The sequence below is a fragment of the Lichenostomus cassidix genome, chromosome 11 (genome assembly GCF_008360975.1).
Source record: "Lichenostomus cassidix isolate B80296 chromosome 11, HeHo_3.0, whole genome shotgun sequence".
Taxonomy (NCBI): Eukaryota; Metazoa; Chordata; class Aves; order Passeriformes; family Meliphagidae; genus Lichenostomus; species Lichenostomus cassidix.
In genome coordinates this window covers 1,078,701-1,105,344 of record NC_139492.1, presented here as the reverse complement: position 1 = coordinate 1,105,344, position 26,644 = coordinate 1,078,701, and the positions used below count along the sequence as shown (strand labels likewise).

General features: G+C 57.0%; 4 protein-coding genes across 8 annotated transcripts in view; 1 reads left to right on the top strand and 3 right to left on the bottom strand.

Moving 5' to 3' along the window:
• Positions 1–98: 98 nt before the first annotated feature.
• Positions 99–1,890, bottom strand: SPATA2L (spermatogenesis associated 2 like). Its single transcript, XM_085071326.1, has 3 exons — positions 1,777–1,890; positions 1,176–1,521; positions 99–1,099 (listed from the first exon to the last, which is right to left on the bottom strand). The coding sequence occupies exons 2-3, from the start codon at positions 1,518–1,520 to the stop codon at positions 278–280; spliced, it is 1,167 nt and encodes a 388-aa protein (XP_084927452.1). The 5' UTR covers position 1,521; positions 1,777–1,890; the 3' UTR covers positions 99–277.
• A 53-nt stretch (positions 1,891–1,943) lies between these two features.
• On the bottom strand, positions 1,944–6,352 carry VPS9D1 (VPS9 domain containing 1). Of its 2 annotated transcripts, XM_085071323.1 has the most exons (14): positions 6,189–6,350; positions 5,545–5,617; positions 5,367–5,459; positions 5,119–5,281; positions 4,529–4,832; positions 4,316–4,368; positions 4,149–4,236; positions 3,948–4,033; positions 3,398–3,858; positions 3,146–3,275; positions 2,875–3,068; positions 2,722–2,803; positions 2,478–2,582; positions 1,944–2,042 (listed from the first exon to the last, which is right to left on the bottom strand). In XM_085071323.1, exons 1-14 carry the CDS (start codon positions 6,303–6,305, stop codon positions 1,967–1,969), a joined length of 2,025 nt encoding a protein of 674 aa, XP_084927449.1. In that variant the 5' UTR covers positions 6,306–6,350; the 3' UTR covers positions 1,944–1,966. The 2 variants fall into 2 exon arrangements, with proteins under 2 accessions (XP_084927449.1, XP_084927451.1); XM_085071325.1 differs by lacking the exons at positions 1,944–2,042; positions 2,478–2,582 and having other exon boundaries at positions 2,718–2,803; positions 4,473–4,591; positions 4,717–4,832; positions 6,189–6,352.
• A 37-nt stretch (positions 6,353–6,389) lies between these two features.
• On the top strand, positions 6,390–14,205 carry ZNF276 (zinc finger protein 276). Of its 2 annotated transcripts, none has more exons than XM_085071322.1 (11): positions 6,390–6,587; positions 7,945–8,254; positions 8,357–8,409; positions 8,985–9,485; positions 10,299–10,377; positions 11,358–11,438; positions 11,746–11,856; positions 11,926–12,001; positions 12,361–12,478; positions 12,726–12,825; positions 13,423–14,205. In XM_085071322.1, exons 1-11 carry the CDS (start codon positions 6,443–6,445, stop codon positions 13,706–13,708), a joined length of 1,860 nt encoding a protein of 619 aa, XP_084927448.1. In that variant the 5' UTR covers positions 6,390–6,442; the 3' UTR covers positions 13,709–14,205. The 2 variants fall into 2 exon arrangements, with proteins under 2 accessions (XP_084927448.1, XP_084927447.1); XM_085071321.1 differs by having other exon boundaries at positions 8,955–9,485.
• FANCA (FA complementation group A) overlaps positions 14,115–26,644 on the bottom strand; it is a 32,308-nt gene continuing 19,778 nt past the window's right edge. For all 3 annotated transcript variants that reach the window (XM_085071318.1, XM_085071319.1, XM_085071320.1), the window contains 19 exons: positions 26,104–26,203; positions 25,081–25,280; positions 24,842–24,938; positions 24,422–24,598; positions 23,326–23,399; positions 22,643–22,771; positions 22,124–22,190; positions 21,730–21,896; positions 21,339–21,444; positions 20,416–20,475; positions 19,960–20,064; positions 19,239–19,351; positions 18,410–18,551; positions 17,337–17,399; positions 16,062–16,167; positions 15,611–15,686; positions 15,104–15,245; positions 14,779–14,868; positions 14,115–14,379 (listed from right to left, as the gene is read on the bottom strand). In XM_085071318.1, coding sequence (XP_084927444.1) covers positions 14,272–14,379; positions 14,779–14,868; positions 15,104–15,245; positions 15,611–15,686; positions 16,062–16,167; positions 17,337–17,399; positions 18,410–18,551; positions 19,239–19,351; positions 19,960–20,064; positions 20,416–20,475; positions 21,339–21,444; positions 21,730–21,896; positions 22,124–22,190; positions 22,643–22,771; positions 23,326–23,399; positions 24,422–24,598; positions 24,842–24,938; positions 25,081–25,280; positions 26,104–26,203 — 2,122 coding nt within the window. In that variant the 3' untranslated portion in view covers positions 14,115–14,271. The remainder of the gene's footprint in view (positions 14,380–14,778; positions 14,869–15,103; positions 15,246–15,610; positions 15,687–16,061; positions 16,168–17,336; positions 17,400–18,409; positions 18,552–19,238; positions 19,352–19,959; positions 20,065–20,415; positions 20,476–21,338; positions 21,445–21,729; positions 21,897–22,123; positions 22,191–22,642; positions 22,772–23,325; positions 23,400–24,421; positions 24,599–24,841; positions 24,939–25,080; positions 25,281–26,103; positions 26,204–26,644) is intronic.

The window sequence follows — 26,644 nt, the reverse complement described above, 5'->3', positions numbered from 1 at the left end:
GGGTCCTGACCCCACTCTCATGGGAGGCAGATTTCACCGCAGGCCCTGCCCCTGGACCAGAGATCTTGCTCCCGCCCACCAGGACAGGACACCCCATGCTGATGCAGCTACTTTACTGATGCACTGAATAATTTACAGCAGGAGCGCCAGGGCTGGAGCAGGGCCCATCCTCCCGGAGCCCAGCCCAGGCACCTATCTCAGGGGCCGACGAGTCCAGTGTCCTTGTGCCAAGCAGTGCCCGTGCCCATCCCTTCCTGGCAGGCAGGCTGCAGCCGTGTTAGGAGCGGGGCACGGAGCCATCAGCCAGCAGCATGTCCAGCTCTGTGCGCTGCAGCCAGAGCCGCTGCTGCCGCTCCCCGCGCAGCTCCTGGCCGCGGTGCTGGCTGCGGCAGGCGCGTCCCGTGGCACAGCCCCCTGTGTGCAGCTGCCGGCAGGTGCTGCAGCAGTACGAGGGCAGCATGCCCCGGCGCAGGCAGGAGTGCAGCTGATAGCAGGGCAGCTCTGGGGTGTCCTGGGGGGAATCCTGGGGCTCCCCCAGCACCTGGGAGCTTCTGCCAGCCCCTACCAGCTCCTTCTTCAGGAAGAGATGAGAGCTGTCCGGGTCAGCACTGCCCACGGGCTCTGGCCCAAGCGTGCCCTCGCAGTGTCCCCAGCCCCTCGAGGGCACATCCTGAGGCTCCCTCCACAGTGCTGGGGGGGCTGTGTCCTTGCTCCCTGTGTCCTCGGGGCTGTCTGGCATCTCCTGGTAGAGATCCACGCTATCACCACTGTTGGCAGCTGTCCTGCACTGCGTCCCCAGGTCCTGCAGCATCTCCAGGCAGCCCTCGACATCCCTGCCCTGATGCCGCACCTCCAGCAGCTCCTTGGCGCGGGGCCGGCGTGGCCGCAGCTGCAGTGCCAGCTCCACCAGGATCTCACACTCCAGCCGGCAGGCGAGGAAGCCGACGGCGGCGGCGATCAGCACAGGCCCTGGGGGTGGCCGGGCCACAGTCAGGCGGTGTGGGTCCTGCTGCTCGTAGCCCAGTCGGCTGAAACTCCGCACCAAGTCGGCTTCGGGGAGTGCCGGGCGCAGCAGGTGCACATAGGCGCCAGAGAAGGTCTGTAAGGAGAGCGGGGTGCACGGTTGGAGGTGGCTGGGTACCCCCACACATCCCTTTACCACCTTAGGGCCTCACCTGAATGGTTCCAAACTCCCGGCGCCACGGGAAGAGGTAGAGGTTGATGGCCGCCAGCTCCAGCAGCCGGAAGGCGCCAGCCAGGCCCCGCAGCGCCAGCCCGGGGTCAGGGTGGTCCTGCAGCCCCCGGGCCAGCAGTGCCAGGGCATCCTCCTGCAGGGCCCCCAGCAGTGCCGGCTCCTGCTGCAGCCGCTGCCGAAGCCGCTCCGCCACGGTGGGGTCGGGGCAGGTGCCGGCGGGGCCAAACTCCCGCTCCAGTGAGCGGCGGTACTCCTGCTGGAATTCCTGCCGGAACTGCCCGTATTCCTGCCGGTGCTCCTGCCGCCGCGCCGAGCCTGCACACATCCTGCGGGTACAGCAGCGTGAGCCCCCACCCTGCCCCAGACCCATGGGACTCTCCCCAGCCTGGCACCCCAAGGCCCGTGACACCTCCGAGTCTGGCACCCCTCCCCACCCTGCGAGGATGCCACCTCCAAAGCCTCAGCTCCCACACCCCCTGCTCCCGGTCACCCCGCTGTCACTCCTCAGCCCCGGTTCCCCCCGTCCCCCCGGGTTGTTCCTCCCCGATCCAGGTTCCCCCCGGTCCCGCTCGCTCCCCCACCTGCCGATCCGGGCCCTTCTCCCCCTTCCCGCTCCCCTTCCGCGCCCACCGGGCCGGAACGCACGTGCCGCCCGCCGCTCCGCCTCCGGGGCGGGGCTGAGCCCGCGCGACAGCGCCCCCCGCAGGGCGGGAGGACCCGGGCGGATCAGCACCTGCCCGGGGCTCTCGGGGGTCCCTCGCCGCCCCTTCCTCACTGCAGGGACTCCACGTAGGACAGGGCGCTCTGCAGGGACGTCAGGCAGTACCCCTCCTCCCCAATCAGGTACCTGCGACCACACCCGTTGCACTGTCACCTACGGGACACCGACAGCACCGCGACACCACCACGGGCACCACACTGCCACTACACCATCACGGCTGGCACTCCACCATGATCATCGCCACCATGCCATCAAGGCCAGGACACTGCCACTGCCACCACAATGTCATGGCCAGGACATCCCTGTGGCCACCACACTGCTAAAGCCACCATGCCATCACAGCTGGGACACTGTTGTGGTTGGGTCACCACCCCAGCCACCGCGCTGTCATAGCTGTGACACTGCCATGACCAGGACACTATCACAGCCACCACCCCACAACCCCATGCTCCCAGGAGCTGCTGCTCCCACCCACATCCTGCCCTGAGAGCCCTGTCCCAAGAGGGTTGACAGTGTCCTCAGCCCAGGGGTGCCTGCATGGCCCAGTACCCCAGCATGTACCCCTCATGGATGAACTCCTCCAGGGCGGCACACTCGGAGAGCAGCTGGGGCAGCCCCGTCTGCAGCACCACGTAGGACAGGATGGGCAGCAGGTCGTCTGCACCGCTGTGACAACAGGGACCATCAGCCACGGTGGCCACGGGGACCGGTACCCCAACACCCAGTAGCCACAGAAGCCCCCAGCCCCACACCTGCCCCACACTCCCCACTGTGCCTGGCCACGGGCCATTGTCCCCATACTCACATGGCAGCTGTGGCAGGGCTCCGGGCATCCCGGGTGCCGCAGTACTCCTCGGCACACTCGCAGATGCCGCGCAGGGCTCGCACTGTGACACAGGGCGGGCATCAGGGTCACTGTCACCCCGGGTCCCCACCCCGCATCTCCACCACCTCTCACCGATGCACTCCAGCTTCCTGCGAGGACAGGTCTCCAGCGGGATGAGGCGCAGGTCCTGCACGGCGGAGGCGTACGCGGGGCGGCCGGGGGCGGGCGGGAAGAGGCGTGAGGCCAGCCCCATGTCAGCGGGGCTGGCGTGCCGGTGCCGCTCCATGCTGCGTGCCAGGGCCACCTCGCGGGGCTGCTGCACGGTCCTGTGGGCACAGAGGTGAGGGGAGGGTGCCAGGAAGGGGGCAGGGGAGCTCAGACCTTCCACGGTGGGTCATGGTACCTGTAGAGGGCCAGGAGCGGGGCCCAGAGCGGGGGGAAGAAGGCCTCCTCCAGGCAGGCCAGGCACTGGTCCTTGCCGGCAGCAGTGCCGAGCCCCTCGAAGGCCAGCAGTGTCAGGGCCAGCAGCCTGTCTGTGAAAGGCAAGTCGCTGGGACCTCTTGTCCTGCCCACCCTGTGCTCTGAGTCAAAGCGGGGTGCAGGAGAGCCCACGGACAGCCCCCATCCACCCCCCGCTCCCTCAGCCACCCCTCACCAATGGCGTTGTGGATGTCCCTCACGACGCCCTTCAGCAGCTCTGGCAGCGTCATGTCCTGCCCAGGGTTGGCCGGGGGCTCTGCGGGGGCCCAGCCCTCGGGGGATGCCAGGAACCGCTCCAGGTCCTCGAAGGAGCTTTCCCGGGGGGTCTGGGTGGGCTCAGCCGGCCCCGGGGTGCTGCCGTCGGTGAGGGGGGTGCTGGACTGGCTGTGCCGCAGCGCGGCCGGGCCGTGCTCGGGCACTGAGAACATGCAGTGCAGGCTGCGGGAGGCTCGGAGCCGGCGGCCCCCCGGCTCGGCGGGCAGCGAGGAGCCCCCAGCGTCCAGCGAAAGGAAGGAGAGCCCCGAGGGGGAGGCGGGGGAGGCATCGGCGGGGCCGCGGCTGACGGCAGGGTAGAGCCGGGCATACACCGCACACTGCAGCCGCCGCAGCAGCTGCGTGATGGGGTGCTCGGGGCAGCTGTGGGCAGAGGGATGGGGTGGGCAGGGGGCACCGGCAGCAGCCGCAGCCCCCTCACTCTGGCAGGGCTGTGCCCACCCCAGCAGTACCTGAGGAGGCAGGAGAAGAGCCCTGACACCACTGAGAGATCTGCTGGGCTCCGCTTCAGCTGGGCTTTCCACTGCCTCGGCCAGTCCTGGGGAGTGTCCAGGGCTGGTCATGGGGAAGGTGCAGCACCCTGCCCCATGGCACAGCCTCCAGCCCCATGGCACAGAATCCAGCCCCGTCAGCAGCCCCTGGCACACACTCACATGATCCTGCTCATACTCAAGGATGGCAGCATAGAGTGCTCGCTGTTCCTGCTCCTCAGGGGTGAGGGCCACACTGCTGGAGAACCTCCTGGGGACACCCGAAGTTGGTGAGGGCACTGCTGGATGTCCCCGCAGCCCAGGGTCCTTGTGGTGACATCCCCACTCACCGGTTGGCCGCCTCTTGCAGCCGCAGCCGCCGCTCCTCCATCTTGCGCTGCAGCTGGGCCAGGCACAGTTAAGGGTCCAGAGCCACTGCCATACTCACCCACTGCCCTTTGCCCTCCTCCATCCCCCCAGCCGGGACCCCAAAGGCCTGTGTGGGGCTGGTGACAGCCAGGACAGGGCAGAGGCTCTTGGAGCAATGCCACTGGGAAGGATACAGTCTCTTCCCGGGCCTTGGCAATCACCAGGTTCTCCATCATCTGTCGCTGCAGTGACAGTGTCTGCGGAGCAGGAGGAGTGTTGGGAACACCCCATGGCCACCAGTGGGGAGTGGGGTCCCCCAGAGATCCACTCCCTGCCTGGCTGCCAGCTCCACCCAGCTCCCAGCCCCTCCCCAGCCCTCCACTTGCCAGGGATGTCTTCTGCACAGCCTGGCTGGGATTCAGCCGTGCCACCCGTGCCTCATAGGCTGCCTTCAGCTTCTGGTTCTGCAGGGAGGCCTCCTCCAGCGGGGTCAGCTCCCTGCAGGAACAGCCTCAGCACGCACCAAAGGGCACAGGACACGTGCCATGGCACCATTCTGCCCCCCAGCCCCCCAGGCAAGCATGGGGCCACTGCCAGTCCTTGTGTCCCCATGTTTGAACCCTCCATGTCCTACCCCCCGGTGTCTGAGCCTTCCATGTCCCAGCCCCTGTGTCCCAGTCCACTCCAGCCCCCCATGCTCCATCACTCTGGGTCTGAGTCCCCCTGTCCCAGTCCCCACGGCCCAGTCCCCATGGCCCAGCTCCCATGGCCAAGCCCCCCTTACTTCCGTGCGCTATGTGCCTCGGCAATCTGCAGCTTCTGGAAGATCTCCGGAGGCAGGAAGGGCGAGAGCTTCCCCCCCTCGTCCGAGCAGACCCGGCGGTGCCTGGGGAGGGGCGCAGGGCCCCCGCCCCGCTCCTGCACGGCCGGTTTCACCTGGGCTTTCCCTGGGGAGGGGGGCAGGACAGGTCGGCCGTGCCCCACCAGGGGAGGGACCAGCTCCCCAAAACGGGACCCCCACCCCCCACTCACCCAGCGCCGCTGCAATGGATTTGACCCTCTCCAGGCACTGCTCCGCCAGCTTCAGCAGCTTCGGGGTGTCAGGGGTGACCCCCTCGCTGCTCTCTGTCGGGAGAGAATGTTGCGGTCACTACGGGACTCCCACCGTCCCCCCTGGTTCGGCAGGCTGGTGACAGGGGTCCTGCCCTACCTGTCCCTGCCGCCTCCTCCTGCAGGGCCTGCGCGATGAGGGTGATGCTCTTCAGGTACTCCACGTAGGCCTCCTGCCAAAGCGGGGGCTGAGCAGGGAGCCCCGGCGGTGCGGGCAGACCGGGGACCCCCATGGCCTCGGGAGGATCCCAGGGTCGGGGTCCAAACGGGATGCGGGGGGAGTCCGGGGTCAGAGCGGGGATGGAGTGGGGCGTGAGTCCGGGGATGCGGGATGAGCCCCGGGATGCGGGATGAGCCCCGGGATGCGGGATGAGCACCGGGATGCGGGATGAGCCCCGGGATGCGGGATGAGCCCCGGGATGCGGGATGAGCCCCGGGATGCGGGTGAGCCCCGGGATGCGGGATGAGCATCGGGATGCGGGATGAGCATCGGGATGCGGTATGAGCACCGGGATGCGGGATGAGCATCGGGATGCGGGATGAGCACGGCTATGCAGCCCTGCGGGTGGGTGTGAGGCCGGAGACGGACCCGCGGGATGCAGGGGAGCCCAGGGATACAGGAGGAGGCCGGGGATGCAGCCCCGGGGATGGGGGTTGACCCGGGCGTGCGGGGGAGCCCCGGGGGTGCAGCCCCGGCGATGCGGCTGAGCCCGGGGGTCCCTCCCCGGCCGTGCCCGCGCTCACCCTTGTCCGCCCGGCGCTGTCCATGCCCAGGGCGCCGCTCGCCGCCCTCATGGCCCCCTGCAGCCCGCGGCCCCCCCGGCCCGGCGCGGGCCCCTCGCCGCCCCCCGGCGCGGCCATGGCCGCGGGGCCGCCCGGAACGGCGCGCTGGGGCCGCGGGCCCGCCCGGAGCGCGGCGGGACGGACCGGGCGCGGCGGGTCCCCCCGGCCGGCGGGGGCGCTGCGGGCGGGCGGAGCCGCCGGGCCCGGCGGGGACGATGAAGCGCGATCGGCGCGGGCGGTTCCTGGCGGCCCCGGGCGGCCCCCGGGCCCCCCCCGCGCCCCGTCGGACCCCCGGCACGGCCGCCCGCGGCACCGAGCCCGCCGAGCCCCCCGCGGCCGCCGCCTGCGCACCGGAGGCAGGTGAGGCCCGAGCGCGGGGAGCGGGCGGGGGGAGCGGGGCACGGCCGGAGCCGCTTCCCCGCGGCCGGAGCCGCTGCCGGGGCACCGGCCGGACCGGCCGCCACCGGGGCGGGCTGCGAGGGCCGGGCGCGGGCGAGCCCTCGGTGTGGCGGGGTCCCTCCGCGCTGCCGGGCTCAGACCCCCATCCTGGGGCTCGGTGCCGGGCGGGCGGCAGGTCGGAATTTGCCCGTTTGTGTGGAGTTTTTCCCTCTTGAAACACCGAACATGCCGGTGCCGGTAACGGCAAGGTAAGGAGGAATTCGGCATACGGGAAGGGAGAGCGGAGGAACCTCCCGCTATCCCGGGGTGCTCGGCCGCTGCCTGCTCCGGTTTGGGGTGACCGGGACCCTCTCTCCATCCCGGTTTGAAGGGGGTCAGGACACTCCCGCCACCCCGGTGTGGGTTTGGAGGTGAGCGGGAGCCTCCCGCCATCCTGTTTGGGATTTGGGGGTGGCTGGGACCCTCCCGCCGTCCCGCTTTGGGTGGTGATATCCGGCTGTGCCGCAGCTGCGGCAGGAGATAAGCGGGAGCTCCAACCGCTCCGCTGGGTGCTGTGACACCGGCGCTGCCCCGGGACAGCGGGTGGCACACGGGGCACTCACTAACCGGGGATTCAGCCCCCCAAGACACTCCCCCGGCGTGTCTGCCCTGTGCCACACCATCAGCACCCCTGCGAGGTGCGGTGAGACCCCCATCGCTCCCAGTGCCACCCAGGTGGTCCCTGCAGGGGCCACAGGCAGGAGCCCACTCCCACCACAGGGTTTGGAGCACAGCTGGATTGGATCAAGGCTGGAAAGAGGCTGTGCTAAAGGTTCCCCTCACACTGCTGGGGCACAGCAGAGGGATGGCAATTATTCCAGAGTGGGAATGCCACAGGTTGGTGAACTGGGTGACACTTTGCATCGGGCCCTGCTGTTCTGGGTCAGGAGCTGCATGTCCCCAGCTGTTGCCCCACTTCAGGGCACTACTGGGGAGCAGATGAGTGGGACTGCCAGCACTGGGGTAGCCAAGGGACACAACACCAGCTGTAAATGCTTGGGAGATAAACACTGGGAAAGAGAAAGAGCTGTTGAAGTCGAGGAATGGCATTGGCAGAGCCCTGGGAACACCACAGCAGAGAGAAGGCTCCTCCACTGGGACCTTGGGGCCAGAAAGACTGATTTTGTGTCAGCTGGTGTTGGAAGGGTCCTTTCCTGCCTGGATTTTTCACGCTATGCTGAAGGCAGGGCTATGGAGGCAGCTGGGCTGAAGGGAAGGGGAACACCTTTGGGTGTTTCAGTGCTATCACTCAGCAGCCACCTTCAATCCTGGTCGGCAGGAATCGGCAGAGCGCTCAGCACCGGCTACTGCCGCCTGTGCCACGGGAAGTTCTCCTCGCGGAGCCTGCGCAATGCCTTCGGGAAGGTGCCCGTGCTGGGGGAGAACTCGGAGAAGCAGCGGCGGGTGGACCAGGTGTTCTTCGCCGACTTCCAGCGGCTGGTGGGCGTGGCGGTGCGGCAGGACCCCGCGCTGCCACAGTTCGTCTGCAAGAAATGCCATGCCCAGTTCTACAAGTGCCGCAGCGTCCTCCGGACCTTCATCCAGAGGGTGAATGCCTCGCCCACGGGCCACGCCAAGTCCAAAGGAAAGTACGTGGCCTTCCTTGCTTCCCAGGAGCAGCGCGATGTTGTGTGTGCTGCGTGGTCCCTCTGTGACCCCCAAATCCCACTGTGCTGCTCTGGTTTTTGCAGGAGCAGCGGGGCCCAGGTGCAGACGGGTGTGGAAGGAGGTGCCTCTTGCCTGGGTGAGTGCCCACTTCCCTTTTCCTTCTGCCATTCCACCAGCAGAGCGATGAGGCTGATGGGTGGTGGGGAATGGCCACATCCAGCGTGGTTCTGGTGTCCTTTGACAAGGCTGAATATGGCTCCCCTTCCTCCCTCTGACCTTCCTGACCTGAGCCAAACAGGTTCACCTGGGGCTGGGAAGAGCAGGCGGAGTGGGTTTGGGTGGCAGTGCTAGCTGCCGTTGGACACTGGGGACAATTGGAAATACCCTTTCAGTTGTGAAGTGAATAGTGGAGGGAGGTGGTGGAGTCACTGTCCCTGAAGTTGTTTAAGGAAAGGCTGGACGTGACACTCAGTGTTCTGATCTGGGTGACAGGGTGGTGTTTGGTCATAGGTTGGACTCGGTTCTCAGAGGTCTTTTCCAGCCTCAATGGTTCTGTGATCCTGGCAGGTGCTGGGGCTGCCCCGGTGCAGCCCCTTGGGGTGGTTCCCACCTGCCTTCTGCAGCAGCCCTGGGGGGAACAGATCCATATCCCAGTCCCCTCCACGTCCCCTCCGTGCCCAGGCCTGACTGTGCTGCCTCTCCCCTGGCCAGTTGACCTGATCACGTCCAGCCCGCAGTGCCTGCACAGCCTGGTGACATGGACACACACGCACGCCGGGAGCTGCGCCGCGGTGCCTGGGCTGCGCAGCGTGCTCTCCTCCGAGTACTGCGGCATCATCCGCGCCGTCTGGGGCTGCAGCGACGGCCACGACTACGTCATGGACACGGACTCGGACTGCAGCTCCGTGCTGCTCGACAACGCCTTGTCCGTCAAGCGGGAGTGGAGCAAGGGCACGGCGCAGCAGCGCTTGACTGACAACGGGGCCGGGGCAGACAATGCCGAGGCTGTTCCTGCTCCCAAAGCCCAGCATGCTCCAGTAAGGACAGCTCCTTGCCAGCAGCCCGCCAACAAAGGGACCACGGCGGTGCCACTGAACGTGGAGAATGAGCCGCCGCAGGACAGGGATCCATCTCCCTCGCAGCTGGACAGCACGGCCTCCGTCCAGGAGCAGGCCCTGCCGCAGCCTGTCTCCCCGCTGAGCACTGCCACAGGTAAGGGATTTGCTTCCTGGGCTCCCTCCCAGCCTCAGGAGAGGGACAGGGAGCTGGAGAGGTGGCCCAGGGAGTGACGAGGGGCTGGGCCCTCTCCTTGGAGACTGCTGTTCCTCAAGGAGGGCACATATGCTTCTGGGAAGTGTTGAGAGATTGGCCTGTGGTCGGGGGGGAGGACACAGCCTTGCAGAAGGGACAGGGAAACACAGGGTCACACTCTTGGCCCTGTGTGCTGTTCCCCCTCTGATGGAGGGGAGAGTCTGCTGCCATGCTCTTCCCAGGGATACACAACAGTCACTGGTTCCCCAGCACCACGTTTGCGAGATGTTTCTGCTTGACCCCAAAGTTGGGTCTCCTGCAGCAGCTAATGCTAGACTTCTGTCCCTAAAGGAAGACTGCTGGTGGGTCTGGCCTGGGTGAACTGCCCCAAACACCATTTCCAGAAGTGAGGAATTAACACCCATTTTGAGTTCCGGAAGTGGAGCTGTGTTAAGCTCCAGCACCCATGAAAAATATCCACTGCTGGACACAGGAATGGCAGCTGGGACTTGCCTGGAGACAAGTCTTTCAGTTATGGGTGTCACAGGAGGAACCAAAAGCTGCTCCTGCGAGCTGCAGGGTCGAGGTGGAGCACAGGCAGAGGCATCTCTGGGCACAGGGGACAGCATGTTTAAAACAATTATTGATGGCCATGGAGCACATGTTCCCCATGGTGTGATCACACGAGTGCACCCTGAGTGGTCAGTTCCTCCTTGGCCGACATGGGTCTGCTGCTTTTCCTTGTAACACACTGTGTTCTCCTTCATTCCCTAGGACAGTTGAGTTGGAAGCAGGTTCTGTCTGCAACGTCGGATGAGCGGGTAAAAGACGAGTTCAGTGACCTTTCTGAGGGGTGAGAGAAGAGTGGGTTTAAAATAGCCTAAATGTCTTCTTTGCCAGTGTGAACTCCCCAACCTGGAGAGCTTTTTCTCCACCGGTGCTGGGGTTTGGAGAGGTGGCTCTGCTGCAACCATCACTGAGCTCACAGAACTGAGGCTCTGATGGGGGAGTTTGCACACACGTGTGCTCTGTGTTTGTTGGCTGCTTCCAGCAGTCCTGGCCCTGTTTTGTCCCCTCTCTGTGCTGGGGAAGGAGCCGTGCTGGGAGCCGCTGCTCCAGCCCCTCAGCCTCCAGGCAATTCCCTCTGTGGCTGGAGCACAGGGTGGCACGTGGAAAAACCACCCTGGGAAATGGGAGTGGGAGGGACCTGGCAGTCCCTTGTGAGCAAGGATTTGGCTCAATCCTTCCAACACAGGTGTTGAGTGGGGCTGTAAATACTCAAATCCAGGCGTTCTGAGTCTAAAGGGCCAAGTGCAGAGTGATTCCAGTGTCAGCTGAGCCTGTCAGCTGTCACATTAAAAAGGCTGCAACAATTTATTGCCCATTTCCTGGCTTCAGGAGTTAATTGCTTCTTGTGTGGCTTAAGGCCCAAAAGGAGGAAAAAGAAAAGTCCAAGTGTGGCTGTTACATTTGAGGGAATACTGAACAACCCGTAGCTTCATTAACCTGCAGCAGACAATTATGTGATATTCTTGCTCCACAAAATTCCTTTTTCCAGCAGAGGAAGTGGCAGCCACATCCCTCACCCATGAATAGATCCTTTCAGTAACAGCCGTTTTTTTGTTCTCCTGACAGTAGTTTGATTATTCTTGCAGAGATTTAGCCCTAAAAGGACCTGACTTGGGTCTTTGCTGTGTTCACCGGCGCTGTGTTTGCTTGGGGAGAGGATGGGGAGGAGAACGTGGGGGAGGTGGATGTGCTGGGAATGGGGAACTGCTGCTGCCGAGGGTCAGCCTGAGGCCACTTTGGTAAAGGGCAACTTCTCTCTCTCAGGGACTTCTTGAGTGACGATGAAAGCGAGAAGAGAAACGTGCAATCTTCAGATGACTCCTTTGAGCCTTACCCCGAGAAGAAGTAAGGGGCTCTTGGGGTGGGTGTGGGGCTGGTGCTCACCCCTGTGGGGCCAACGTGCCTTTTCTTATGGCTCTGTTCCCTACACTTTCCTGCCTGGGGGTCACAGAGGTGCCCCCGAGCTTCCCATGGGGTTGAAGCTGGACATCCCTCATGCCCAGCCTGGCACAGCCACAGCCTCAGTCATGTACCCAGGGCTGTGTGTGCTCCTGCTGTGCCAGGTCACAGTCAGATGTAACAACTGGGGACCCTTAGGTGGGACTGAACCCAAGACCAAGTCTTAAATCACTGTCATGGTTCTTTCTTGAAGGGTTTCTGGCAAGAAAAGCGACAGTAAAGAAGCAAAGAAGGCGGAAGAGCCCAAAATAAGGAAGAAACCAGGGCCTAAGCCAGGCTGGAAAAAAAAAATCAAATGTGAACGGTAAGAAGGGTGTGGTGGGGCTGGGCCACAGCCCCATGCATGTCCCACCTCACACACCTCTGCTTGCAGGGAGGAGCTGCCCACCATCTACAAGTGTCCTTACCAGGGCTGCACCGCTGTCTACAGAGGGGCTGATGGCATGAAGGTGAGCTTGGGCTTTGCTCCTGTCCCTCACTGGTAGCTCCCAAGTACTCAGGAGCCACTTCCATGTGATCAGATAATCCCTGATGGGTTTAATTCCCCACCCTGCTCTGCAGGAGGCAGTGAGCCACTGAAAGCAGCCTGCTGGGAGTCCTGGCCTTTTGCAGTCAGCTCTGGCTCTCCCTGATCCTCCTGTCCTGGAGGGCTGCCCCTGGCTCACTGCCCTCAGAACAGGCCCTGTGTCCAGTTAAACCTCTGCTGCCAGGGGTAGATTTGGATGCAAATTCTGGTTTTTCTCATGGTGGTCTTGGTTTTTGGGGATCCAAGTTGTTCCCTGTCAGAAGCTCAGTCCTTGCTTTGCAGAAACACATCAAAGAGCACCATGAAGAGGTGAGGGAGAGGCCCTGCCCTCACCCTGGCTGCAACAAGGTGTTCATGATCGACCGGTACCTGCAGCGGCACGTCAAGCTCATCCACACAGGTGTGTCCCGGCAGGTGACAGGTGACAGATCACAACCAACACCTCGTGGCACTGGGTTTGGAGCTGCCAAGGCTCTGGGAGGGGGCAGGACTGCTGTGTGCCTGTGAACTTGGAGCAAGCAATCGTGTGGGGGACACGAGGCAGGGGAGGGGTTCATGCTCCAGCAGGGAGTGTGGGCAGCTGCATGTGCAGGGCACGTTCCAGGAACTTGGCAGAATCTGTGACTCTCTCCCGTTTCCCGTGGCAGAGGTACGGAACTATATCTGTGATGAGTGTGGGCAAACCTTCAAGCAACGCAAACACCTCTCGGTCCATCAGATGCGGCACTCAGGAGCAAAGCCCCTGCAGTAAGTGTCTCCAACGGGGATCAAAGGGATCCGTCACTGACCCTGGCACAGTAATTCTGGGATACAAACACTGCCTGGAGCTGGCTGCATCCTGCCTGGATCACTTTAAATGGAATGAATAAGGAGAGGGAGGGAACACCTCTGCTAAGAGGAAAGGCTGAGAGAGCTGGGGATGTTCAGCCTGGAGAAGATTCCAGGGAGATCTTAGAGCCCCTTGCAGTGGATAAAGGGGGTCCAAAAGAGCTGGAGAGGGACTTGGGACAAGGTCTTGGAGTAACGGGACAAAGGGGAATGGCTTCCCGCTGCCAGATGGCAGGGTTAGATGGGAAGGAATTCTTTCCTGTGAGGATGGTGAGGCCCTGTCACAGGCTGTGGACTCCCCATCCCCTGGAAGTTTTCAAGGCCAGGTTGGATGGGGCTTGGAAAAACCTGGGATAGTGGAAGGTGTCCCTGCCCGTGGTAGGGGGTGGGATGGGATGAGCTTTAAGGTCCCTCCCAACCCAAACCATTCCAGGATTCTGTGATTCAATGAAATGTCCATTCCCTGCTCCAGCCCCAGTGCCAGGCTGGTCCTTGATCCCCCTCTGCCCGTTGCAGGTGTGAGATCTGTGGGTTCCAGTGCCGCCAGCGCGCATCCCTCAAGTACCACATGACCAAACACAAAGCCGAGGCGGAGCTGGAGTTCGCCTGCGACCAGTGCGGGAAGCGCTTCGAGAAAGCTCACAACCTCAACGTCCACATGTCCATGGTGCACCCTCTGACCCAGACTCAGGACAAAGCCAAGCCACTGGAGCCAGAGCCCATCCTCCTCCTCACTACTTCAGGGACTGCGGAAGGCCAGGTGGTGAAGCCAGAAGTGACTGCACAGCCCGAGCCCACCTGAGGGGACAGGGACACTGTTCCCAGCCCAGCCCCGTAGGAGCCATCAGGCAGTGGAGATTTTTAATCTACGTTTTAGTCTCCCAAAGAACTCCGTGGAATTAGCTTCAGCTTGCTCAGAAAAGGCTTGTTCTCATGCAGTGATTTCCATGCTCACGTCTGATTCAGCAGTGTTGTACTAAGAGTGTCTAATCCCAGGGGAAGGGACGTTGGCAGCCCCACTTTGTGTCCCCAGCCCCATGCACACGTTGTAGAAACCAAGTTGGCCACAACTGTTCCCTGCCTGCACAGAGGTGCCCTTGGGGGCTTGAGGGGGACAGAGGACAGTGGGACAACTTTTAAGGAGACGTTTTGTTTTGGAAAAAAGAAAAAGAAAAAAAAAAACATAATTATGATTCCCAAAGCAAGTCTAAACTGAAAATTTGTAACCTACTTTTTATTGTAACAAGAGCTTCATGGTTATGCTTGTAATAAATTATTTACAAAGTAATTTGAAAAAAATGGCCCAGGTGAGAGAGGTGGCTCCTTGTGTCAGGTGTAATTGAGGTGTTGGGCTGTGTCCATTCCTCAGAACAGTTCCAGCTCTTCCTCCAGCTCCATGTCCACAGCAGGCCGTGAGAAATGCAGGAGGGTGGCTCCCAGCTCTGGGTCGAGTTCTTCACAGGTGCCCAGGAGCTGGGGAGAGGGCAGGGAGTCAGTTTAGATCTCCTCATGCTTCCTCAAAGCCATTTCCAGCAACACCAGGGCATTTTTAGCCTCTCAGCCAAGCACAAGCAGAGGAGGGGGAAACTTCCACTCCTGCCTTTGGCTGTGCCTGACACTTCCCTCAGGCCGAGCAGCAATGACCACACGAGGGCAGGGTTTGAGCGCTGGGAACGGTGGAGAATGTGGCCATGGCCCCGGCTGAGCACCAGGTGTCCTCCTGCTCCCAGGTAGGTCAGTGAAGCACAGAGCATCTCCAGGTGAGTTAGGGGAGCATGGAGTGTGGCACAGGTATGGGATCAGTGCCCCAGGAAGCAGCAGCAGCACGTGCAGCTCACACATCTGGAGAAAAGGGGAAACACCTTCACCTACCTGCTGAATGTCCCCAAAGCTCTGGGCAGGGCAGAGTGGGATGGCTCCCAGCAGGAACCGCCGAGCTGCAGAGATCAACTCCAAGGGATCCTGCATGACACGGGAGAGACACAGCCATCAAGGCTGGGCACAATGTCACCCTCAGGCCAGTCCCTGCTGCAGGAGAAGCAGAAGCCACAACCCCACACCCAAGGCTGTCACAGCTCAGAGGGCAGAGGGTGTTCAGGGATTGGCAGGGGTGGAATGAGATGATATTTAAGGTCCCTTCAACCCAAACCATTCTGGGAGTCTGTGATAGCAGAAAAAGACTCCAAGCTTTGCTTACGTGCTCTGTGGGGTCTTGATCAGACTGTGGCAGGACTTGCCCTTCCACAAAGAGCTGGAGTAGCTGGATGTACAACTGGAGTGCCACGCTGAGGAAGGTTGGCTCTCGCTGGAGCAGCTCCCGGTGGAAGCAGGGGGTGAGGCTGGAGGAGATCACTCTGTTAGCTCTGGGTCCATGGGACACACACAGGCATGAGGCAAACACAGCCACTGCTCTGCCCTGGCTGATTTATGGGTCCCATTGTGTGCAGGGCCACCTCAGGAAGGGAAGGCAATTCCCTTGTGTTTGGAGCACAAGGCTGAAGGGAAACTTCCAGCAAAAGATGTAGGGTTCCTTAAAAACAGAACTGTGCCCTGATGAGGTGTTCTCTCCTGCCCAGCTCAAGTAAGAGCTAACTGTGCTCACCTATGGGCCAGCAGGGCTGTTACCTCCATGCCAGCTGCTGTGGTTGCCAACCATCACCCACATCCCCCTCACTCCTCCCCAGCCCAGCAGGACATTCATTACCTGTAGAATGCCATGGGCAGGAGCCTGGTGTGCTGTTCTGAGGCTGCACTGCGCAGGACGTGGTACTTCCCGGGATCTGCAAGGACAGTGAGAAGCACTGAGCACCTTCAGAGAGCCTCACATCACCTTTCATACTTCTGGAGCAGCACAGGGGCTGCACAGTTTCCCTCCAGCCCACAATAAATACTGGTGCTTGGGGGTGGTGACCAGCAAGAGAAGCAAGTTGTCCCTTTGGGCTTTCTCTGCCAGCAGGAACAAAACTGAGTTCAGTCATTCCTGATCATCAGTTGGGTCTCCCACACTCTGGGATGGAAGCAGGATGTTCTCTGCTTTCACACAGTATTTTTTTGTGCTCTTCCAAAGGCCCAGCAGCCCATTTTCACAGGGACACTCCAACCCAAGGGATGGGTCACCCAGCCACCACCTTCCACCCCTTGGGGACAGGACTCACCTCTCTCTGTCACATGGAAGAGAAGTGGCCAGGATGTGCCCCTCTTTTCCAGGCACTGCAAGAGCTCCAGGGACCAGTCCAGAGATGTCTGAAAATCTACTCCTTCCTGAGTGTCAGAAAGGACAGGTTTAGTTTGTCTTAGGCTTTAGTTGCATCAAAGCAGAAAGGAGCCCCCACAAGACCCTGTACATGAAGTGCTCTGCAAAATCACCTCAGGAATTTAGCTCAAGTCTTTCCCCTCAGCTGGCAGCCTGGATTCCCCCAGGGAATCAGGCACCAGAGCAAAGCAGTGTCTTCCTCACCAAACCATGCCACCACAGGGCTCAGCTGAGAGAAGGGGAAGCTGCATCATGGAATGGTTTGGGTTGGAAGGGACCTTAAAGATCATCCAGTTCCACCCCTCTGCCATGGGCAGGGACACCTTCCACCATCCCAGGTTGCTCCAAACCCTGTTCAATCCGGATCAATCAACATCCTGCCCCCACCCCACTGGAGCACCTTTTGTCCCCTCTAACCTTTCTAGTGACAACATGTCTTGGGATTATTGTGGGGTTTCTTGTCTCATTACCCATTTCACTTGGATTAACCTCCCAGCTCCACTTGCTAGAGATGTTTCTCTCCTCCCTGGTTCTTCCCCCAGACTCTCCCATGGGCAGACTGAGACCAAATGGTTATTTTTGCCTTGAATCTGCTCCCTGATCCCATCTGTGAGGTGACTCCCCAAACGGCTGCACTTCAAAGCTGAGGTGACAGCAGAGGGACAGAAACAAGCCTTCACAGGCAGCAGGATGCTCAGGGCAGGCTGTGCTGGAAGCAGCTTGTCATCTTTGCTCCTTCACTTAATAGCATTAAACCATTTGGAAACTAATGTTTCTCCTTGCTGGGGAGACCTTTTCCTATGAAGTACCACATTCCAGCCTGAGGAAAAACATCATCTGACAGATGTGAGATGCTACACAAAAGCTGAGAGAGATACGAGGTTCCTGCACTACCTGGGAGGTGTAAAGTCTGAACAGGAAACTGAAAATAGTAAATCACCCAGGAGGAGAAATAAAAGTAGTGAAAGGGGAGATAAGAGTGAGAGGAAAACATAGGTTTAATCTGATGGGAACAGAAGGGCTTTTCAGCAGGCTTGTCTGGGGTGTTGCTGATCCCCTCCTCCTGGCAGAACAAGCTTCCAGCCTTCCCAGTGCTGCTACAAAGCATTTTCAGGCAGCAAACCAAGCTGATCAGACACATCCAGAGTCATGAGAATTCCCTCGGGGCTGAACTCACCTTTGGTGCTATTCTGGCTGAGATGAGATCCAACAGTGAGAAGAAGAGCAGAGCAACAAGGAGCTGCAAGGAAAAGAGGTTGCCTGTTAGTTGTACCTGTAGTGGCAGCTCAGAACTTGGCCTTTCCAATCAGGGAATACAAACATTTCCCCAGATACATTCCCAGACTCAGCTGGATGCACAACAAGCACAGTGTTTCACCTGCTGGGACCCCAGTGACCCTCAGCCCTCCCACAGCTCTCACTGCCCCTGGCACCCTCAGGAATTTTGGGGTGAAAGCTGCAGTTACTCCCTGTGTACTCAATGACACCACTTTCTGACTGGCAGCTCCTGGCTCCAGACCAACACAAACAGTGCAGGAGTCAATCCCACAGGAAGAGGAGCTGCTGCCTGGAGCAATAAAACCTCCAGAGTAAACACGAGGCCCAGGTTCTGCTTCAGCACTGTTACCTGTGAACCTCTGGCACAGGGACACTCCCTGTGCAGAGCTCTGATCCTGGCTCTTCCCTGGAAAACCAGCAAACACAACAGAGAATTCCCCTGCACTGAGGTGACCAGCAAGAGCCATTTCCTGCACCAGACTTGGGAAAACCCTCAGGAAATCTGTCTCTGGGAATCCCAGCACAACTTCCCAGAGCCCTTAAAATGCCTTTATTGCTGTCTGACAAACTTCCTGCATTTCCTTAACTTTCCAGCCAAGTGGCCTGAGCTCAAATCCACAAGGACTGCCGTTGTTGGAAGGAGAGAGGATCCTGGCATGCCATGGATCAAGCTCTTGGTCTCTGCAAGGCTCTCTCCAGCTTCAGTTTTTTAAGCAGCTGTTGCATAGCCCTCTCTAACTTCACAGGAGCCAGAGTCTGAAGTAAAAGTTTAAGCTTGGAATAACTTTGCCTTTAGGATAAGAATTTAGCAACTAACAATTTACAGCCACCTTTTATCAACTAGCCACCAGCAAGATTTCCCAACAGGGATTACCACCACTATCTCATGACAGCTTCTCTCTGTTAAAGGCCTCCTTTCTCTAGTTTTCAGGTGTAGAGAAGAACAGACACATAAAATGCACCCAGCCTTGCCTGCTCTGCATCAGTCCCCAGCCTCTCCAGTGCCTCTCTCCCTCGTCCACGTGGTGACTGCTGCAGGATGGCACCATGGAGGAAGGCAGCTGAGAGCCAAGGCGGGTCAGAGAGAGGGAAAACTGCTCCTGAACAAAGGAACCTGGGAAACAAAACAAACATGTCATGGGTTTGGACATAAAAATGGAGAAAAAATACAGCTGTGACTGAGGAGGAAATCAGGGACAAAAAACCAAATAATTCTCTCCATTTTGTTTTCCCTGTAGTTGGATGCTACATGGAGGCAGTTGTGAAAAAGCCAAAGTCCAGAAGCAGACAGAAGCATTCCCAAATCTCTATTATCAGCAGTTGGATGGGCAGTAACTCTATACTACAGAAACATGTGATTATCACCTGCTGTAACCTGCAAGGAGATTCTTACATAAATTCCCTTATTTTGGAGCAAGGCTGCAGGGCACTGACAGACAGTGTTAGGAGAGGTAAAGAGGGAAGCAAGCAGCCACTCAGCAGCTTCAGGAACCCAGATTCCCCAAATCCAGGGAGCAAAGGGTGTGGCAGCTCACAGGAATGACTCAACATTGTGCTAAGGCTGTGCCTAACCAGGACTCTGCCTTCCAGCCTCCTCTACAGATTCCCTTTTCCTTATGGAGAAGCACTCTGACCCACATTACACACAGGGCCAGACTAAATAATTATAATGACCCATTTTGAGTGTAAGCCCTGCAGAGGAGTCTGTCTAGAGCTGTCCTGCAAGGCTCAGCCCAGCATTCCATCCTGCCTGGGCTCCAGGGCTGCTCTCCCCAGGACAGCAGCTCCATCCCTCACACACCTGGTACCTGAGCCATGCCAGCCCCTCAGTCTGTTCAGCTCTTCTGCAAGTGGATCCCCGAAGAGTCTCTTCCACTGAGAGCAAAGCACTGGCTCTAGCCTTGGCCACCAAAGCTGGGGACAAAGATGGAAACCAGCATTAGTGGTGGGGTGCTCAGAGGCTGGCTGCAGTCAGGTACAGCCAGGTACTCAGAGAAAGGGGCTTTTCCTCTCTCCTTAGTGAAAAAATCCAACTTGTACAGGCACACATCAGAAATGGGAGAATTTTCACACCCTGGAAATGCAGAGGGTCATTTGTGACTGTGCTCATACCATGGTGCCCTGGAACTCCTCTAGCAGGACCAGTCAGAATGAAAGAACTGTTCCATACAGGTGATGGCCACACTCACCACAAGCACCAAAATGTGTAACCCCATGTAAAACTGCACGAGGAGTTACACAGAGGAGAGAGAAAAAAAAACCCTGGGATTTTGGTTGCTTGGCATGTAACAACCAACCCACATAGTGCATCAGAGATCAGGACAAACCTCCCAGCTCCCCACTCTGACAACACCCCAAGGAGATCAGGGCTGGGGTCAGTGATCCCAAGGGCTCAAAAACACCCTGCAAATTTCCAAAGGCTTTAAGAGTTTCTGTTGAATGTTACACAATGTTTAACACAAGCCCTCTGAACTGGTGCTGGGTTTCTCCCAAAATCAGAGATCCAAAATGAGATTAGTTACAGCTGCAGAGAGGAGCACCACAGGACACTTGGTCTGACATGTTGTTAGAGCCTCGTTGATCCCCTCTGCTGCATCCTCACAGTCCAAGCTGGCATTAAGCAGGCCCTGGAAGAGGACAAAAGACAGGATGAGTCCACAAATCCATCTCTGCTGCTCCAAGTCCCTCAGTGAGCGTGTGGAAACTAATCAGAGATAACTGTAGGGGTCAGCATGGCTCAGCAAAAGAAATGTGTACCAACAGCTCCTTCCCCCACCAGCTTTGCTGCATTGTATTAAAATTCACCTCTCCCACTACTTCCTCCTGCTGCTTCCCCTCATTTTCCTGGATTACTTCTCTTCTAAGAATTACACCAAGAGCTCTCAAAAGAAGGGTATGAAGGGGACACCTCGTGTATTGGGAAGGAAAGCTCTGAGCAGGGACAGTGAGGCAGTGAGAGTGACAAAAGCAGCAGTTACCCTGAAGAAGTGAGCTGTGATGTCGTAGGAGAGTGAATACCCTCTGGAACAGACGTTCTTCTGCAGCAAGACATGGAGAGGGAAAAAAAATCATCATTCATTCCCTTTGGAGTATGATTTCCTGAGAGCATTTCAGGAGTCTGGCACAATGGGGCTCAGACAGCACAGAATTACCCTGTGAATCCTGAATATCAGCTCAGATGGCAGGAACGTGGTTTCTATATAAAGCAATCCCACAGACCTGTGCTGCACAGCCCCTGCATCCCTGCCCACCACGAGTCCAGGATGGCAGCAGCAGATGGATTAACAGTCTTGGGATGAACAGAGGTTTCTGGCTGTGCATAATATGACAGTGCAGAAGGGGCTGGAAAGGCCAGCAGGGATGAATAAATAGAAACCAGCTCTCCATGGAGCACAGGCAGTGTCCTGAGGGACCTGCAGGTCAAATGACCTTCTCCCAGAAAGCTGCAGGAATGGCCCTGGATGTTTCTCAGGAGAATGAGGAGGATCTCACTCTACAGCAAAACGGTTCAAGGCCCTGGTATGACAGAGGGATGGGAGAAGGGCTCATGCTCAGCCCCTTCCAGGCCTCCATGGGAACAATGGAGGTTCATCTGTAACTCACCAAACAAAATGACTCCCAAGGATTTGCTCTCAGTAGTGTAAAATGCCACCACAATTCCCAATGAATGAACCCAAAAGTAAAGAATCTTGGAATGATTTGGGTTGGAAGGGACCATAGGTGGGAACATCTTCCACAGACCAGGCTGCTCTAACCTGGCCTTGAACACTTCCAGGGATGGGGCAGCCACAGCTTTTCTGGGTAGTTTGGAGGTAGCAACCTCTTTCCCTAAATTCAAGTTTAAGGTTTTTATCAAGAGCATTTACTAATGAGCAATCACCATTTGACTCCCAATACCTACCAGTTCTGAGTTCACAAAACAAAAAAAGTCTTCACAGTCCAACACTACTTTGTTTCTTTTCCAACACGTGGTGATCAGGGTGGATGCAGGGAGCCCAACCAGAATCCTTAGGCAGGGAAGAATGGAAAACTGAGGTTACTGTCAGGGAGAGAATCAGACTCCCTGTGAAGATGTGTGACATCCAGCCTACTGGCAGGGGTGACTGGTAGCCCAGTATGGCATATGGAAACACAATAATTCCAGTGGGTACCAGAGCCTGTGTCCCTTGCACATTGTCCCCATGACACACAGTGTCACTGTCACTTGCTGTGGAGCCAGAGGGGAGGACACACTGCACACACCCCCCTGCCCTGAGCAGCAGGTATTCCCAGCTGCTGAGGCCTGCACTTACCTTCTGTGCAGCAGCAGCTCCTGCTGCCTCCACAGCTGCTCTCCCAGAGCAGATCCATGCTTTCTGTCTGCCAGTCTTCCCTGGAGAATCCCGAACAGGAAGTGTCTCTGGGCAGCCAAGCAGCTGGGAAGCAGCTTTGGTCTGCACCTCAGCTCCAGCACCAGCTCCTGAACAGGGTGGGGAAACCAGTGAGTGCCACACTGCAGCCTGCTCTCAAACCCTCTCTGTTTCTCTGAAGCAATCAGAGATCAACAAGAAAAATGTCTCTCAACCCCCACAGCACTGTTCACACATGGGAGCCGAATGGAACCTCACCAACACTGAGCAATGAGGGAATATTTTGGTCAAGTTCAAGGACTGAACATCCAGGTAACACCTCACAGTGTGAAATCACCTGCAGCCTGCAGAGGATCTCAGGGCTGACCGACATCTTCGACTGGCCACAGCCACCCAGGTCCAGCCTGAAATGAGGGACACATGAGGTAACTCACCCTGCTAGCCCAGGGCAGAGCACAGCTCAAACACAGTCAGATGCTTCAGATGAACACAGAGACCAAACATTGTGCCTGAAATAAGCTGTAGCTGAGACAGCAGCTCTCCTCTAACCTCCCTCCTCATTTTCCAGCTCCAGCCACTACCCCAGGGCATTGCTGCTTGTCTGGCCGAACAAATGAGTACAAAGTCAACTCAGAAAGGCAGCCAGACGAGGGCCTCTCTGTGGCTGCAGCCCCAGACCTCTGTCACCTAAAGCAAGATGCTTATGCAAAGCCTGGTGAGTCACACAGGGCCACCTCCCAGCTCCCACTTCCAGCCAGACCAGAAGGGAATGGCTTCCCCAGCCCCACGGAAGGGACAAGCTCCCAGTGCACAGCCTCGAGGCCATTACCAGAAAAGAAGTCATGACACAGAATACCTTTGTGATGAATCCAGGATGGCATTGATGATGACTCCACAAGCCTTCTCCAGGTCTCCATCACAGCCTCCAGCAGCAGAAGGTGCAGGAAGGTACCGTTGACAGATGGCCCAGCAATGGAAATCCTGTCTGCAGTATGGACAAGGAGGAGATGAGAAATCTACTGGAATGGTGCCCTTCCCTTGATGAGAAAGGCAGCTCACACATCAAGTGTGATGAGTGATGTGTGATCAGATAAAAGCCCCATATAAGTACAGACATGAAGTGTCCTCAAGCAGACACTTCCAGAAACAGGGAGGGTTTGTGATGTTGTTTTATTTGTGACATTCCTTTATTTGGAAGGGCTGTACATGCAGGCTTTTATTGGTGAGCCTCGAAGAACCATGGAGTGGTTTGGGTGGGAAAACACCTCAAAGCCCATCCAGTTCCACCCCCTGCCATGGACAGGGACATCTTCCACCAGACCAGGTGGCTCCAAGCCCCAACCAGCCTGGCTTTCCTCAAGTAAGAACACACACACCTCCTTCCAGCAGTGCTTGAACTGAGGACAAACCACAGCAGGCAACAGGCATTTGTATCCTGCAGCAACTGTTAATTTACTTCCTGATCTTCAGTGCTTTTCCCTGATTTTGGTGGAAGACTCTTGGACTATTCCCTTTCCAACAAAGCCCCCTGGCCCTTACCTTTCTGAAGCAGAGAGAATGTCCTTTTCAGGGCTTACTTCCAGCTCCATCAGCAGCCACTCTCTGAAAGACAGCTGAGAAAAGCACAGATTTAGGAGCAGGGAAGAACAGCAAGGGAAATAACTTGTGCAGAACAGCCACCTGCTACCCAGCATAAAACCCACCTTCACTTCATCTCCACACACAATCCCATGTGGATTAAGAGACATGAAACAAGAGTCATCAACCCCAGGAAGTTCCTGTGCTGTTTCTGCTATAAAAAAATTCAAGCTAAAACCCGACTGACCTTCAACAATTCATGGAAATCCCACAAAGCCTGTCTCACACCCACCCACCCTTTGACATTTCCAAACACACTCATCACCTCCAGATAGCAGGTTGAATATGTGTTATTAGAAATCAAGGTGAAATGAGAGAAGCACCTCAGTCAGACAGGCTGTGTAAGCATCAAAGAGAGGTTATAACACAGGGGTGTTCCAGCCCTGGACACTGAGCAAGCCAAGCACAAGGAGTCATTCTAGGAACACCACAAACTCCTCTGCAGAAAGACAAACTGGTTTTAGAGGAAGTAGGTTAAAAAAAGAGAGTCTGTCAAATCAGAGACTTTGCAAGGGTGGTACAAAGAGAATAACTGAGATGGTGGAGCAAGGCTGAGCAAGGCAATCCCAGCTGCACAGGTGGCTCAGGGGAACACTGGCATTTAGACAAAGCACCAGAAAAGCAAGGATTTCCAGTTATTTGCCTCTCCATCACTTCACAGGGAGCACAGCAGAGAGCCAGGGTGATGGACAGGCCTTTGCTCTACAGCTCCTGAGCTTCTGTAGCTTGCCAAGCTTCCTGCTTTTCCAAGAAGTAGGACACGAAAATGTTACCTCTAGTTTTCTCTTTCTACCTTATCATCCCCATCAAATAGCACGGAGCACACATCCCAGCCCACATGACTCAGCTGTCAGACAACTTTTCAGGTATTTAGTTATTATTTTCAAGCATTAAGTCCTTACAAGAAGCTTTTGATCACCAATAAGGAAGTTGCAAAGGGCAGATCTGAAAAAGTGAGAATTAGAGGGTGAATTTAGGTGATGGAAAAGATTTATACCTGGAATGCCTTTTCCTTCAAGAGCTCTTGGAATTGTGCTTGCTTCCATAAACACAGGCTGGCTCTTCTGTAGCTCAGAGAGGGGCAGGACAGGGAACTCCAGCTCAGGGCAGTTTTGGACTCCTCACACAGGACTCCCCGAGCTTCCAGGGTCAGCCGTGGCACGAGGTACTGCAGCTGGAAAAAGACACCACATCCTGCATGTGGCTGTCACAGCACCAGGCCCAGAGCCCAGAGCACCTCGGGCTGAGTGGAGCTGCCAAACAAACAGAAGCACCAAGAGCTAGGAGGGGAAGGCACAGAGATGTATTTCCACATTGTTTTCTTGGTGTAAGGGATATTTGCACGGGGGCCTGCAGCAGGAAATTGGGCAGAGACTGAGCTTTCTCATAAGTTATAGCAAAGCTTTTTCCCTTTTACCTTTTTGATCAGGCCAGGAGGAATCAAGGCACAAAAATCTTCATGAGAACAGGATGAAAACTTGCAGATCAGATAAGCTGCTGCTGCAGTGCAAAACCTGAGAGAGAAAAGGAAACAACTCCATTGTCTGGTTGGTTTAACCACCTTCACAAGCTCTGGAAATCCTCCATGGGAGCTTTCCCAGCATCCCAAAAGCCCTTCACTTGGGGAACAAGGAGGTGATGGATGCCCCATCTCACCTCAAGCAGAAGGCAAATGACTCCTCTGTCCTGCACACGAGCAAGGAGCTCCAGTACTCTGAAACAGAAAGGGCCTTTCCAGGAACAGGCTGAGAAACCCCAAAATTGGCTTCCACTCCAGGAATTAAAGCTCTGGATTCACTCAAGTGGATCACAAAAGCTGCTAGTCCTAAAATATGAGCAGCACTGAGGGAAGGACCCTGCAAGGTAAAATAAAGAACGGGAGAGATATTTTTGGTAACTTTGTAAAAATATTACAAATGAAATGTTACATTTTCTTTGTCTCATTGTAACATTTTAATATCTCATTTTTAATACTGTAATACTTCACTTGCATTTTTGTAACATTCTATTTGTACCAAAACAACCTTTCTCAGGAAAAAACCCTCAGACTTAGTGAAGCAGCAGAACATTGTTTCTGCCCAGAGGTAGTGCAGCAACAACTGAGCAGATGAGAGACGACCTGCAGCAGAATTGGAGGTTTCTGCAATACAGCAACTTGCTGTAAATTCAGATTTTGGGATTATCAAGACTTTTTAGCTTCTCTGACAGCTAATTTAGTCTATCAGCCTGTTATTTTCATCCTTGCAATATCACAGGGTAGAGGAAAGAATCCAAACAATTCTTTAATAACAAAACCATGCACTGCTGCAGCCCAGACATGAGTACCCTAATTTTATTTTTAAATTTTTACAACTGAATTATTCAATGTGGGAGCTTAGCACTGAAGCATTCTACCATTTTTGTCTCTTTCCTAAACTTGCCTATTTTAGCTTCTGTTAAAATGTCTCATAATGCATTAACCTCCCATAAGTAGTATTTCTGCAGAGAAACATTCTCCTCACATTCCTGAGGGCAACTCCATACTCATTGATCAAAATAGGGTATTTTTTTGGAAGCCTGGAGGCTGGTGCAGTCCCTCCACAGTGCAGCCCAGACAGGTCCATGCCCTGCAGCTCAGGAAATGGAGCAGAATAGCGTTTAGCACACCAGAACCACAGGATTCCTGGCTGGAAAACTGACCTGATGATAAATAAGCTGGCAGAGCCTGCCCAGGAGTGCAGGTAGGAGATTCCTGTGCCCACACATCATCTTCACCAGCAAGGAGAGGCACGGGCCCTGCCTGCACAGGGTGAAACCACAGCCTCGTTTAATTTATCCCCAGCACAGGAACAGCTAATTAGAAATGCTTAAACGCCCTAAAGCTGATCCGTGCTTGTCTGTAAACACAGCACAATTATCATTCCATTCACAGGCTCAAAGGAAGGCACTGCTGGGGTACCTGAGCAGAGAAGCCCTACAGACATGTCCCCACCAGTGCCCCACCTCACACAAAGGATGCTATTTTGCTATTTCAAATATTTGTTGTCAGCTCAGAAGGCCCAAGTGGCCTCTGAGGTGACCATAGGGACAGGAGGAGCTGCTTGGGGCACAGTGAGAGCACAGGGTAAACAGAGCAGGGCAATAAATGGGGTCACAAAACAAAGCAAAAAGGAGTTGGTATCACCAGGTCCTGGGGAGGGAAGGACTTTCCCACCCAGATAACACAAAAACCCATCCTCAG

Bases quoted from the DNA above. Each gene is read 5' to 3' on its own strand.
- SPATA2L (XM_085071326.1), bottom strand. From the start codon at position 1,520: ATGTGTGCAGGCTCGGCGCGGCGGCAGGAGCACCGGCAGGAATACGGG. The intron at 1,100-1,175 runs GTGAGGCCCTAA...CTCTCCTTACAG, and splicing joins GGGAGTTTGGAACCATTCAG to ACCTTCTCTGGCGCCTATGT.
- VPS9D1 (XM_085071323.1), bottom strand. From the start codon at position 6,305: ATGGCCGCGCCGGGGGGCGGCGAGGGGCCCGCGCCGGGCCGGGGGGGC. The intron at 5,282-5,366 runs GTGAGTGGGGGG...CCCCCTCCCCAG, and splicing joins ATCCATTGCAGCGGCGCTGG to GGAAAGCCCAGGTGAAACCG. The intron at 2,583-2,721 runs GTGAGTATGGGG...CTGTTGTCACAG, and splicing joins AGCCCTGCCACAGCTGCCAT to CGGTGCAGACGACCTGCTGC.
- ZNF276 (XM_085071321.1), top strand. From the start codon at position 6,443: ATGAAGCGCGATCGGCGCGGGCGGTTCCTGGCGGCCCCGGGCGGCCCC. The intron at 8,255-8,356 runs GTACGTGGCCTT...TGGTTTTTGCAG, and splicing joins CACGCCAAGTCCAAAGGAAA to GAGCAGCGGGGCCCAGGTGC. The intron at 12,826-13,422 runs GTAAGTGTCTCC...TGCCCGTTGCAG, and splicing joins TCAGGAGCAAAGCCCCTGCA to GTGTGAGATCTGTGGGTTCC.